Genomic DNA, 15,154 nt, shown 5'->3' on the forward strand with positions numbered 1-15,154 from the left:
GGCACTGCCTAGCACCACCGAGGCTTCAGAGACTGCCGAGGCACACCCTACATATTAAAATAAAAATCCTGAGTATTGCAATCCCTGCACTTAAGTTGCTTCGAACTCCTCGAACAATTAGTAAATAATTCTCGGGAAAGTGGCCGTCTCCTAGACTACAAAACGGCTCTGTACCCTTCCGCGCCCAATTCACATGTGACATTAACACAGTACTTAGGGGCATATTCACAAGGAAGCCGTTAAAATTATACCCCTTAATTTGTAACAGGGCTCAAAGTTTTACTAAGAAAAGAATGGTGTTTATACCTGGAAGTGTAATACCAGGGCTGACTCTTTATCAGCTCTTCTTTCTTTTCAATACAAGGCTGTAGCTGCGATTAACGGTTCTTTTGGAAAAGTTTGAAAAGTCAAGCATACTTGCTGTTTGGATTAGCAACATTGTGTGCTGAACTTGTGACCTGTGTGCTCAATTGAGTGTTCCACGAACTGTTACTACGGAAACAGGCAGTAAGCAGTTTGGGGGTAGGGTTGAAACGTGCTGGCTGTACAGAAGTGGTAATATTTACACAGGGTCATCTACATGACACAGGGGAAACTAAACAGAGACGACAGAACACTGTGTACATTAGGAGCAAAAGAAGTACACAACTCTTCGAATTAACCTCAAAAGAGGGCGCAAGCAATAGCCACTGGTGTTACAAAACCCCATGTACAATTTGCCTACTCTGTACTCAACAATGAGCAATTCTTTATCGATCCCAATCAGACACTGCTGCTTCACGTTTCACAGTGTGCACTTCACTAAATACTTTGTGGCTATTTAAATGGGAGACGGGATTGTCGACATTCCAAACCTTAGTGGCACATTTACAAGGAAAGCGTTAAATTTATCGGTACTTTAGCTGCAGAAAACTGCTGCTAAAACAGCGATAATGGGCCTGATAATCCTATGTTGTCTTACTGGAAGATTTTTCTACACTGCTGTTTATTATGGCAGGCTGTGAGCCAAGGCTCCCGCCCTGCCATAGCAAACTTGGTCTGGATTTCAAAAGAGAGAGCAGAGAAACCAGCTCAAGTGACTGATTAAGTGTAACTTAGTAATACATGGGTTAGTTAGTAATGTTTAAATATATAAATATCTGTATCAGTCTCTCACTTTGTGTATAAGTGGCTGCATGCGTTAATGAGTAGCTACATGAGTGTCTATATAGGTTATTCGTTGTTTTTTTCAGTATCAGTATGAGTGTCTGTATAGTTCGGTGGGATAGATGCATGAATGAGTGACTCACTGTTTGTTTTCTTTTTTTTATTTGATTCATCTCATATGATCTCTGTAGCTATAGCACCCATTCGATCTGTACCACCTCTGATGCATATTAGCTTGGTGGCTCCACTCTCAGCTGATGTTCTTTACGGGGGATGCCCATAACATACAATCTGAGCTGAGCAGAGATTTTAATCATTGGGTCATTGTCCTTTCCCTACACTCAACAAGATACCACATCATCCAAAAGATCCAGAAGATCCCCAAACTGTCCCTTCTCTGAGCTATCTCTATGGACATTTGCTCTTTGATCCAGTGCTCTGAAATATCTAACGGAACTCCACCAAGCATTCCAAGTGGGGGGTGTCATCTGGCGCCACAGTTTACAGACCTCCCTCCTTGCCAGCAAGATCAGGCAGAAGACCAATCTTTGTTGAGGCCCAATCAGATCTAAAACTCCCCCCAATATTGGAGTAAAACCAAATAGTATAAGAGATAGGCTTACCTCTATATTGCAGCCCCAGACTCTAGAAATAGTCTTACTCACATCTGTCCAAAAATCCTGTATCTTGGGGCATGATACAAATACATGGACATCATCTGCATTCTGGTGGCAGCATCTCGTACAGCTGGCTTTTCCAAAACCCTTTATCTTGGATAACTTGAGGGGGGACCAATAGATTCTATGGAGTGTTAAAAAGTGTTTTTTCCTGAGTGCAGCAGATTTATTCAAGGGGTAAACAAATGTTTAGAGATACTTGCCATAAAGTTTCCAGCTCTTCACTCGGCAAGTAACTCTCCCAGGTTCTGTATGGTTGATCCATCTTTCAGTCTGTAGCTGCCAAGAGATGGTTATACCATTGTGCCACTTCTTTTTTTCCTAGGAGCTGAATCCTGTTGCTCACATTCCATGTTGCTATTGTAAATGATTGGCCAGCATTGGCTCTTACACCAAGAAGAGAGCTGATAAAACTAGAACCTGGACAGGGTGCAGTTGGTAATATGGTTCCAATATTCCCAAGGATGGCAGTTATCCCCCTTACAAGGTCTCTCCAATATACAACCCCTGCCGCTTTTGATGGATAGGCAAGGAAGTCCGAAAGACACTCAGGTGTGCAGGGGGAATCCCAAACAATTTTGGCAGTCAGACCACAGCCTAGCCGCCATAAAGTCTTTAAGCATATTTTTTAAAAGAAATTGGGAGAGCCAAACTTGTACATAAAACCTGATTCCTCTTCCCCTACTAACATGGCTTTAAACATGCCGCCTATCAGTGAATTCTCAGGGGAGAGCAATAACATTCTGCAATTCTTTAGCTGGTAAGCCCAGCAGTACAGCTGTAAGTCTGGTAGAGCCACCCCCCTCACTGGAGTTTGCGCCTACGTTTTTTGCAGGATAACTGAATTGCTTTACTTGCCACAATGAAGGAAGATATCTCGCCCTGAATTTTAAGAATATCAGATTTACAAAATATCTGAAGGGATGTTATTAAAAAGGTAAGTGTATTTTGGGAGTACACACATCTTAATCAAATTAACTCTCCTGTACAGTGATAATGGGATACTCTGCCATATTTTTAGTAAGACATCAACCTCCTTTGAAACTCTATCTAAATTAGTCTTGGGGATTTTGGCGGGGTCTTGAGTTATTATAATCCCTTGATATCTAAGTTCTATAGCAAAATTCCCCTCCTGATCGTTTACGTTCCAGGCGATGATTTCGATTTTCTCATTATTTATCTCATAACCTGACAGGCTTCCAAAAGTTTGGGCTTCAACCTAAAGCTCTGAAAGTGTGGTACTAACATTCGATGATAAAATAATCAGATCATCAGCATGCAGTGCTAACTTTCGTGTAAACCCGTTTATTTCAAAAGGAGCAATCTTCTCATTTAGCCTTATACTCTGATCTAACGGCTCTATATATAAGTCAAATAAAATGGGAGAGAGGGAGCAGCCCTGCCTAGTTCCACGCCTTATCTTAACTACAGGGGAGAGATTTCCATTTACCAGAATCTGGGCCCGTGGAGATTTATAAATTTCTTTCAACACTACCCTAAATCTGTCGGCGAAACCAAAGACTCCCGGGGGCTAATTAGAAATGAAGCGCGGGAGCCCGTACCTAATTTTTTTTCCCCGAGGCGGGATGCGTGGATCCTATGCGCATCCCGTGATATAAAAAATAAAATACAAAAATTTGGGGGGCCTTGGGGGTCCTTGTGGGACCCCCTGAGCAGGCCTAGGGGGTCGGAGTGTTTCTGCCCTGCCCCCTTTGTGTGTTTTGCACGTTTGTTTTTCTGCTTTCTTGTACCTCGGTTCTACTGAGGCACAAGATGGCTGCCAACACTTCCTGGTTTGAAGTGTTGACAGCCAATTAGCATAAAACTCGTGCTCAGGATGATCCGCGGCCCTAGCTATATATATGATTTAACTTTTGATTTTCTCAGCAACAACTGAACGGATTTAAACCATTTAACAAAAAGGCATGACTCCGAACCAAGGGCTTCCTTTTTGCCAAATCTGGTGTAATTCCGTTCAGCAGTTCGGGCTGTAGCTGAGACTAATAGTTCCTATAGGAAATTGCATGGGAAAAACACATTTTGGGACCCCCCTTTTTCCTCGGCCCCTGCTTGATGAATCACCGTGAAACTTTGAGGATAGGAGCAGAACATTGCTGGCCATAAGTTTCGAAAATTTTGAGAAGATTTGTCAATCAGCGACAAAGTTATTGGGAATAGAACAATGCGGATTTCCTATGGAAAATAGGTCCTAACTATAACTACCTACTGGCAACTGCCAGTAGGTAATAAAAAAAAAATAATATATATATACATACAGGGCATGAATCAGTGGACTTGTGTTAATAGCACCTACACAGGTATCAATAGCGCCGCACTACGTATACCACAATGCTGTGGGGACTGCTGAAATTGCTTGAATAGTGAAAGCCTATCAGGAGGCAGCATTTCAGAATAAAGGTGTGGCGCCTCATGCCATGACACACAACGAAACGGCCTCTGAAGAGAATTATTGCGAAACGCGTCAGGCTGCATTCCGTGGGTCACAGAGTCAAGGTGGCATCGCGGATTCCCTGAGTGCTTCCTGCCAGCTGGGCAACCTTGGAGCTTTTACATATACGCGGCAGGCCCTGCCGCAAGGGAAGCACCACCGCGAGAATTGAAGCGGGTCGGCGAGCTGTGAACAAGCACAGGTTGTAACGAGGGAGGAAGTGCCGGAATGAAAGACTCTGAGATTCACGGAGCCCATACAGGGCATGAATCAGTGGACTTGTGTTAATAGCACCTATACAGGTATCAATAGCGCCGCACTACGTATACCACAATGCTGTGGGGGACTGCTGAAATTGCTTGAATAGTGAAAGCCTATCAGGAGGCAGCATTTCAGAATAAAGGTGTGGCGCCTCATGCCATGACACACAACGAAACGGCCTCTGAAGAGAATTATTGCGAAACGCGTCAGGCTGCATTCCGTGGGTCACAGAGTCAAGGTGGCATCGCGGATTCCCTGAGTGCTTCCTGCCAGCTGGGCAACCTTGGAGCTTTTACATATACGCGGCAGGCCCTGCCGCGAGGGAAGCACCACCGCGAGAATTGAAGCGGGTCGGCGAGCTGTGAACAAGCACAGGTTGTAACGAGGGAGGAAGTGCCGGAATGAAAGACTCTGAGATTCACGGAGCCCATACAGGGCATGAATCAGTGGACTTGTGTTAATAGCACCTATACAGGTATCAATAGCGCCGCACTACGTATACCACAATGCTGTGGGGGACTGCTGAAATTGCTTGAATAGTGAAAGCCTATCAGGAGGCAGCATTTCAGAATAAAGGTGTGGCGCCTCATGCCATGACACACAACGAAACGGCCTCGGAAGAGAATTATTGCGAAACGCGTCAGGCGGCATTCCGTGGGTCACAGAGTCAAGGTGGCATCGCAGATTCCCTGAGTGCTTCCTGCCAGCTGGGCAACCTTGGAGCTTTTACATATACGCGGCAGGCCCTGCCGCGAGGGAAGCACCACCGCGAGAATTGAAGCGGGTCGGCGAGCTGTGAACAAGCACAGGTTGTAACGAGGGAGGAAGTGCCGGAATGAAAGACTCTGAGATTCACGGAGCCCATACAGGGCATGAATCAGTGGACTTGTGTTAATAGCACCTATACAGGTATCAATAGCGCCGCACTACGTATACCACAATGCTGTGGGGGACTGCTGAAATTGCTTGAATAGTGAAAGCCTATCAGGAGGCAGCATTTCAGAATAAAGGTGTGGCGCCTCATGCCATGACACACAACGAAACGGCCTCTGAAGAGAATTATTGCGAAACGCGTCAGGCTGCATTCCGTGGGTCACAGAGTCAAGGTGGCATCGCGGATTCCCTGAGTGCTTCCTGCCAGCTGGGCAACCTTGGAGCTTTTACATATACGCGGCAGGCCCTGCCGCGAGGGAAGCACCACCGCGAGAATTGAAGCGGGTCGGCGAGCTGTGAACAAGCACAGGTTGTAACGAGGGAGGAAGTGCCGGAATGAAAGACTCTGAGATTCACGGAGCCCATACAGGGCATGAATCAGTGGACTTGTGTTAATAGCACCTATACAGGTATCAATAGCGCCGCACTACGTATACCACAATGCTGTGGGGGACTGCTGAAATTGCTTGAATAGTGAAAGCCTATCAGGAGGCAGCATTTCAGAATAAAGGTGTGGCGCCTCATGCCATGACACACAACGAAACGGCCTCTGAAGAGAATTATTGCGAAACGCGTCAGGCTGCATTCCGTGGGTCACAGAGTCAAGGTGGCATCGCGGATTCCCTGAGTGCTTCCTGCCAGCTGGGCAACCTTGGAGCTTTTACATATACGCGGCAGGCCCTGCCGCGAGGGAAGCACCACCGCGAGAATTGAAGCGGGTCGGCGAGCTGTGAACAAGCACAGGTTGTAACGAGGGAGGAAGTGCCGGAATGAAAGACTCTGAGATTCACGGAGCCCATACAGAGCATGAATCAGTGGACTTGTGTTAATAGCACCTATACAGGTATCAATAGCGCCGCACTACGTATACCACAATGCTGTGGGGGACTGCTGAAATTGCTTGAATAGTGAAAGCCTATCAGGAGGCAGCATTTCAGAATAAAGGTGTGGCGCCTCATGCCATGACACACAACGAAACGGCCTCTGAAGAGAATTATTGCGAAACGCGTCAGGCTGCATTCCGTGGGTCACAGAGTCAAGGTGGCATCGCGGATTCCCTGAGTGCTTCCTGCCAGCTGGGCAACCTTGGAGCTTTTATATATATATATATATATATATATATATATATATATATATATATATATATATATATATATATATATATATATATATATATATATATAGATAGAGAGAGAGAGAGAGAGAGAGAGAGAAAGAGAAAAAGAGATGCCCATGGGGCATATGCCCACATATATAAGAAGGATCAGACTCACACAGAATTGTTCTGGGTAAGTATGGGCGATCTTTGCGGATCCGCGGTCCGCAAATTCGTGCAAAATCGCAAAAAAATTGTGAGTTCGCGGGTTTTCCCGCAAACTCGCAGATTTATGGGTGATTTGCAGAAATATTACTGGAGTACTTTCTACTGGCTAATCACAGTTGGTGTTAGGTCATTGGGTAAGTGTATAGTGCTTTTCCTACGCTGTAGCTACGTAAAGGGCCAGAAGAGTTGTCTCCAGTGACCATGTGTGTGTTACTATGCCATCGCGCCGAAGGGCGCAGGGGTCCCTTGAGTGAGCTGTCCATCAAAGTGGGTAAATTGCGGGAACGACGGTGCACACCGCTAGTGAAAGTGAAGGATGCACTTTACATCCTTCACTTTCACGAGCGCAATCCCTGTGAAGTTCCTGTGATCAGGAGCTTCTTTCTCCTCGTCTGCTGCTCTGATCGGTCTCTGACCTTTTATACACACAAGAGATATGTGAACTCGCATAGAAGCCCCCCGTTTGGCCCCGCCCACACACAGTAGATATGGGGAGAAAGCACACCTGCCCAGCCCCGATAAAGCTCACGATTGTTTTTTGGGCTGATAAATGTGTTACTGAATTTGAGCTTCAACTCGGGCACATGCTTCATTTATATCTGTAAGTGCTTCCTGTTGAGGTTGAATTTTTATGACAGGAGCATCATGCCAGATTGAACCCTGCCCTTCATATTTATCCAAGAAGACGCCATTGTTTTGTGCGATACCTCTACTCAACTAGAGTACTTTCTACTGGCTAATCCAGTAAGTGCTACCTTGTTGGGTAAATGTATAGTGCTTTTCTACACTACAGCTGCGTAAGTGCCAGAGGAGTTGTCTCTTGTCTCCAGTGACCATGTGTGTGCTACTATGCCATCGCGCAGAAGGGCGCAGGGGTCCCTTGAGTAAGCTGGCCATAAAAAAATCAAATAATAATAATCCGCCTGCGAGCGAATTTGCTAATTTTTCGGCAATTTCGCGAGATTCGCGGACCTCAAAATTGCCGAAAATCCACAAATTTTGGCAGCGGAACGGATTTTTGGCCCATGATTAGTTCTGGGCCTCCTGTTGACTGAGAGAAATTATGTGAGCATTCACTTCTATAGGTAAGTGCTTCAATTCCCACCTTGAGTGATTGGACTGAAGTGCACATCCATATTTAAGCCAGGCCACCCCCTTCAATTACAGAACAAAACAATGTGCCCAGCTCTGGGCTGATGCTCATTTTGAGTAACGGAACTGATGTGTGCGGCCAGCTCTGGAATGGTGCCACCTACAGTGAGGAAAGTAAAGTCTGTGAGCACTCTGGGATGGACCTCTCCTCATGTGACAGAAGTAGAGTATATGTCCATTTCTGGACTCTGCCTCACCTTGAATAAAAACAAAAATTGCGTTTTCAGCTCTGGTACTAGGCTTCACACTGAGTGACGGAATTACACTGCACTATCAGTGACCCAATGTCAATCCAGCTGTAGGGGAGGGGATATCTCACCTTCTTAGTGCACTCGATAATCGCCTTTTCGCTGAAGGCATCTTGAAAAAGTCTGCACAGCTTCTTCCGGATCAGGGCAATTGTGATTTTTGAGGGGTCCATATCAGCCACTTCAGCTATCAGGTCAGCAACACGTCCCGAGCCCTCCACAACAATACATGGTATGTTGTTAATCATGGAGCTCTGAATAGTCTGAAAGAATCAAAATGTGCCTTTAGTAAGTGAGACACTGCAACATGCTCACATGGTCCAAGCAACAGACATGCACTTACACTTACACTAGCCACCAAAACCTATTAGTACCAAACAGCACAGGTAGGGCTCCCCTTTTCCTCAAACATCCCAGTCTTTCCACAATATTATGGCACAAGTGCTTGGTTGTCCCCTCTCTTTTGCCACAATCACTGCTTTTCCATGCTATGTCTAACCTTTGCTTTCCATTCCTATGTAGAAAAATCTACAGCAAGATGAAACCACAACAAATGGGTCAAAAGAGCTTCAGAATACACAATGGCTATGTGTGGTCACAACAAAAACAGTCTCTACTCACACAACACAACCCAACCCTCCTTCTACCATCGTATGGTCCACAGGTTAAACTCACCGGCTAAGCTCAGGATCATGTTCAGCAAGAGCTAAAGAATGAAGTGCAGCAGGGGAGCCTGGGTGCAGTGTAGCAGGGATGCAAAGGGTGATGTACAGCTGTAACAACATGGTGCAGTGTTGCAAGGAGCACATGATCATGTGCAGCAAGAAGTAAAAATTGAAGTGTGGCAGGATTGCCAAGGGTGCAGTGCAGCAGGTGACCAGAGGGTGACATGTAGCAGCAGAGCACAGGGTAACATGCAGGAAGGGAGATCAGGATGACATGTACCAGGGTAGATAAAAATAACAAACCATGAAGAGAGGGTCCGAGGAATGTTTAAAGACCAGCCTAGGTTAGATTCCTCCTAACTCACATATATACAACTGTAAAACCTAGTCTAAATTAGTACACCCAGATACAGCTGTATCTGGGTGTACTAATTTAGACTTCCAGATAAATATATAAAGGCTGTTAATAATACTCCTTTTTTGAGACAACTGGGTTTTACAGTTGTATATGAACCAGGGTATCCCAGGATGCAGTGCAGTATGGGAGCCCAGGGTGCAGTGCAGCATGGGAGCACAGGGTGATGCACAGCAGGAGTGCACAGGGTGATGTATTGCGAAGGAGCATAGGATGATGCACAGCTGAGGAGCACAGGGTGCAGTACAGCATGGGAGCAAAGGGTGATTTGCAGCATGGAGGACAGGGTAATGCACAGCATGGGAACATAGGGTGATGCAAAACATAGGAACCCAGGGTGTTGTGCAGCATCAGAGCACATGATGATGTACAAACGTGGAGCACAGGATGATGTGCAGTGGGGGAGCACATGGTGATTTACAGCAGGGGCATCCAGGGTGCAGTTCAGCATGGGAGCAAAGGGTGAGACACAGCAGAGGAGCAGAGGGTGGTGCATAGCAGAGGAGCACAGGGTGATGCACAGCAGAGGAGCATAGGGTGATGCACAGCAGTGGAACTCAGGGTGCAATGCAGCTTGGGAGCACAGGTTGATGCACATCTGGGGAGCACAGGGTAATGTACAGCTGGGGAGCACATGGTGCCGTTCAGCAGGGGAGCAAAAGCAGATATACAGAAGTGAGAGCAGAGTGCAGTGCCACAGGGGAGCCTTGTAGTAGTCAAGTCTGCTTGTGGCGAGGGCGGGAGTGACCATCTTTCTGTGTTCAAGGGGGATCCATTTGAAGGTCTTGCGTAGAAGGCGGAGAGTGTGGAAGTAGGAGGATGCGACAAAGTTGATCTTGGGGTCCATTTTGAGTTCAGAGTCCAGGATGATTCTGAGGTTGCATGCGTGGTCCGTGGGGGTGGGCAGGCTTCCGAGGGTGGGGGGGCACCAGGTGTTGTTCCAGGCATTGGGGTGTGGGCCCATAATGAGTACTTCTGTTTTGTAAGTATTGAGTTGTAGGGTGCTGCTTTTCATCCATTTGGCAACTGCTTCCATGCCTGCTTAAAGTTGTGTTTGGCTGCGTTCGGTTCGTTGGATAAGGAGAGGAAGAGTTGGGTGTCGTCTGCTTATGAAACAATGTTGAGTGCGTGGGTTCTGACGATGGGGGCGAGCGGAGCAATGCAGACATTGAATAGCATGGGATGAGGGAAGATCCCTAGGTGACTCCGCAGGTAGTTGGTGTAGGGTCTGAGAGGATAGGAGGGAGTCTAACCCACTGCGTTCTGTCGGAGAGGAAAGAGTGGATCCAGTCAAGGTGATGGGATATACATTCGATAAATACTTGTTATTGGCCTAATATAAACAATATAAACTTATAACCGCATGTTAGCATTACATTATTTTCATTGTATTATTGTAGTTAGGAACGATTCACTTTAGTACTACTTAAACCTATTGGTATGACCGAAGCCATCTTGTTTTGTTTCCCTTTGTTCACGTACTGTTTCCCTGAAATCACGTGATTGAGCTTTCTGCACGAAACCACCATGGCAGACTTAGCTGTCTACTCCACTCGTTAGTTTGTAGCTCAGGGAAACCCAAGGTCACACCTGCCCCTCTTGTGGGATGTGCACATTCTAGCAGATCCCGTTCCTGCACTCCCGAGCTACAGATATAAAGGGAGGCACCTTACTGACCTGCCCCCGGAATAGCTTAGGCCTAGCTACTAGCAATCAATTGTGCCTTATATGGGTCTTCCTGCTGGCTCACTGACAAGTTGTATCTTTCCTAGTAAGGTGACATTGTGCTGTGTGTGAAACGTATATATGCTTTGTACCACTAGTATGTAGGCAGTTTCTTCTGCGCACCTCTGAGGGTCGTGTAGACTGAGGCTCCCCTTTCAGGGCTTGTATTTGCAGAATAAACGATTGAACCTTCTCCATTGCCGACTGACTTATTATTCATGAATAAGGTATATGGGCTATTGGTGAGTATAGTCCATTAGTGTAATATTTTGGTTTCTTCAGTTGGCGACTCCACCGGGACTCCGCGATAGGGTGGTCCCCTCCTGTAAACAGTAGTAAAAGGGACAGGGAGGAGTTCTGGCCGAGTGGGTGGACAGAAAGAGAATCCTGATTTGAAACACCCGTTTGTGGTACGAAAACAAGAAATTGCACTCTCGAGCCCAGTATCCCTCCCAGCTGCTGAAGACCCTACGCCGGAGTCCTACGGGATTAACCCGAGAGAGAAACAGACTGTGCCGGTCTGTGTAGGAGTCGGCAGTGGATAAATCGCAATCAGACCTGAGTGCACCAGGTGAGTGAATTTTGATTGTATTGGATGAGAAACACTTGGAAGAAGTGTCTCCTTGGTAGCGGTTAACTGCTTTTGGTGGTGGCCGGGGGATCCGGACCACAAGGGAATCTGGGGGTCTGACGTGGCGGCGAAGTGGCTGCACGGGTAGATACCTCACGGACTTGTTTGGTGAAAAATTGAGACAACACCTGGTGCCTTAGCTGTGTACTGAGTTACTCGCTTGGCCGGATCCTCTTTCGGGAAAGCCCTGGGAGCAACTGGGTAAGCTAGGGTTCTGGAGCTGCGTGCCCAGACACCCGACCCAACCAGAACAGGACCATGGGATGGCCTGTAAGAGGGTTTGTGGTTCGCCTACCAGGTGATCTCAGAACAGTCTAGTGACTGTTTCTTTTGTTGTTGGATTTTGTTGGTCCGGAACCCTTTTGAATCGATTCCCCGAACAGGAGTCGCCGGGCTCTGTTTGTTTTGAAGACATGTCATTTGCATAGAACAAGTAACCAGCATTGAAAAGTTATTGCCTTGCGACGCTTTACAGCACTTTATTGCGAGAAAATAGAAGAATACGAGAGTGTGAGTGGTGAGAAGGACGCGACCGAATGTGAATGGTTTCTGGAGTATATGAGTAGAATTGTGTGAACATTATAAAAATGCCTTGTTTTAGTAAAATATGTTTTGGGTGCTGCTATCGGCAAAATAAAGGGCTGGAAGAAAGACAGCCTGCCCCTCCCGAGGGCAGCCCCAGTTTTGATATGTACGTGAAGCACGGTCTTACACCGATTTTGTTTAATACAATTTGGAATAAGTACACCAACGATAATTCCGATTTGCAATGGCCTCTAACAGGGTCGTTTGACGAGAAAAAGATTAATTACATCCAAAACAAACTGTTTATGAAGGAAAGCCACCAGTCGATGTTTGAATCCTTGAACTTATGGTTGAAGTAGGCAAAATGACAACGGATAAGAGAAGAGAAATTGGGAAAACTTAAATCAGGACAGACAGTCACCCAGAAAGCTATAGCTTATGATAAAGGGAAGGTTGAAGGGAATATCACACAAATGGGCAGACAGTTCCATTTAGAGATGGACAAAAGTTATGTAACTCAACCTGAGACCGGAGATGAAATAGAGGACTTGTTGGAAACCCGACCACCCCCTCCTTATGCCCCAGAGGGATTATACCCAGCCGTGCCTTTGGTACGAGCAGGCCAAATTGGAGCAGCATCGGCCGCTGGAGCACCGGTGGGATCGGCTGCCACGGCCCCTGCTGACGGATCAGTACGAAGTGCGTTACTTCCCCCTCCCACTCTCTGACCAACTACCTCACCCCTGATATCCCTACAACCGGACGCGGCTGTCCCCTCCCCTTTGCACCCTGTATTTCTCTCTCCTCCGACTCAGACCGCCATAGATCCCCGATACACGGTTTGCTTAGATACCACGCCCAAGCGCCTTAGACCTGACTTGAATGATCAGCGAGTCTATACTAGGTCGTTGTCGGTTACGGAAGAAAGGAGGGCCATAATAGTTCAAGCATCCCAGTGGATGCGGAACGTCATTTACACCTTGGAAGACATTTGGAGCACCATGAAGGATTTTGAACCAGTCGCGCAGCAACTGGCTTTGGAGAACATGGCGATACGATTAATTTCACTATGGGAGCAGTGTTTCGAAGAGGGAATACCTCCTCAAATACTGCGCGATATAAGAGATCGAGCTATTAAATTTCAATTACAGGCTGATGAAGTATATCAGAATGTAGCAACTCTTGTGCATTATCGTGAACGAATGCACCGAAAGTGCGCTGATTGGGGAGCACAGCACCCCATGAGAGAGGTGCACCCCCTCTTTTATTCAGAACTAACTGAATTAACGGATGGATATGGTCAAATAACTAGGGCTCGTGTGGACGCTAGGCTTCAGGAACAATGGGTTTATACCCCTTGGAAACGAAGCGAGGTCCTCACTCTAAAAGCTCAGCTCCCCGACCCCCGAAAAAATCCCACCGCTAACTATAAGGAATTAACTGAGGCCGCCAATTCTGCTATCATGACAATACCCGATATTGAGCTGTTCTTTGGTCTCTTGATCCCAGTAGATATTTGGAGACAAATACATGACACGGACCATGCCCCCGAGTTGGGAGGGACATGGGACCAATTAAAAACATGGGACAAGGAACGAAAGCCTGGAGAAAAACCTAGAGACGAGGTACTAGCAGTACCAGCTAAGATGATTACTTATATGCAGACTCTCCTTCCTCCTAGAAAAGTTGATTGGGACAAATTAACAGCCTGTAGACAGAAGAAGGATGAAACTGTGTCGGATTTCTTTACCAGGTTTGAGAAAGTCTTTATAGATTTTAGTGGACAAGACCTATCCACGGAAGGTGGGATACGGCTATTTGTGAATAGACTTGTTACAAATTTGCTCCCCGAAGTTATGTCCCGTCTCCAAGCAGCCGAGAGCACGTGGACTACGGCTGCCCCGTCGGTAATTCTCAGTATGGCCCAATATTATGAACATCGAGAGAATGAAAGTAAGGAAAAATCAGAAAAGAAGACTAAGGACTTGAAGACTAGAGTTCTGTTGCAGCAAGTTAGTAGAGGACAGAATGCAGGACGGGGCGGGTGTGGCTCATTCCAGAGGGGTGCAATGGCAGGAAGAGGTAGAGGAGGTCCTCCGAACATTGGTATAAATCAATGTTCGTATTGCAAACAGGAAGGGCACTGGAGGGCAAACTGCCCTCTGTTGCTGGAAAAGAATGGTCCTAACATAGGACGACAAAGGGGTCGAGGGAATATAGACCGAAATAGCATGAGACGAGAAGAGATGCAACATGAGGATTCCCGGAAAAATTACTTTGACAATCCCCAAACCAGACAGTACTACAACGAGAATTATAGGGATGAAGGGTATGACAGACAGAATTATGCATGAGACAGCCAAGGACAGAGCGGGGGCCACTTTACAGTACCAGTTGACCAGGAGGGACCTTATGTACGAGGGGAACTGTTGGGAACATCGGGAACATTTCTAGTGGATACTGGGGCAATGAATAGCTCAGTTGCCCATACACTGGTCCCAGGGGCTGTTCTGTCTGGCCAAAATAACATATCAGTGGGATTCTCTGGAATACCTGTGGTAAGCCCCGTTTCTAAACCTCTGCCTTTCACAATAGGCCCCATTTCTATACATTCACTGCAGAAAGACGTAAGCCTCCTATGTTTTGGAGTCCATAAATAGTGCCTCTAATCGGCCGAAAGCTCTATTCTCAATGGTGAAAAAACTAGCAGGCTCAAATACGTCCCCTACTGCCCAGGGACTGGGTAAGACACAATGCAATGACATTGCAGATTTCTTTATTTCTAAAGTAGATACGATCTACAAATCACTTTCTTCAACCCTTTTCAACACACCTCCTGATCTATCTAATCTGGACTCACCTGACTCCCCTTCTCTGACGGCACAAATCTCAGAATGGCCCCAGCTCCAGCAAAACTCGCTCCGCGGTTGTATTGCCAAGGTCAACTCAGGTTCTCCCCTTGACCCAATCCCCATCCATATTCTCCGTCAGCTTTCTCCAGAC

At 46.6% G+C, this 15,154-nt stretch overlaps 1 protein-coding gene across 4 annotated transcripts in view; it reads right to left on the reverse strand.

Moving 5' to 3' along the window:
• LOC144773622 (transient receptor potential cation channel subfamily M member 2-like) overlaps positions 1-15,154 on the reverse strand; it is a 1,628,848-nt gene that overhangs the window by 1,256,549 nt on the left and 357,145 nt on the right. For all 4 annotated transcript variants that reach the window (XM_078658771.1, XM_078658770.1, XM_078658769.1 and 1 more), the window contains exon 10: positions 8,262-8,453. In XM_078658771.1, coding sequence (XP_078514897.1) covers positions 8,262-8,453 — 192 coding nt within the window. The remainder of the gene's footprint in view (positions 1-8,261; positions 8,454-15,154) is intronic.

The sequence above is a fragment of the Lissotriton helveticus genome, chromosome 8 (assembly GCF_964261635.1).
Source record: "Lissotriton helveticus chromosome 8, aLisHel1.1, whole genome shotgun sequence".
Taxonomy (NCBI): Eukaryota; Metazoa; Chordata; class Amphibia; order Caudata; family Salamandridae; genus Lissotriton; species Lissotriton helveticus.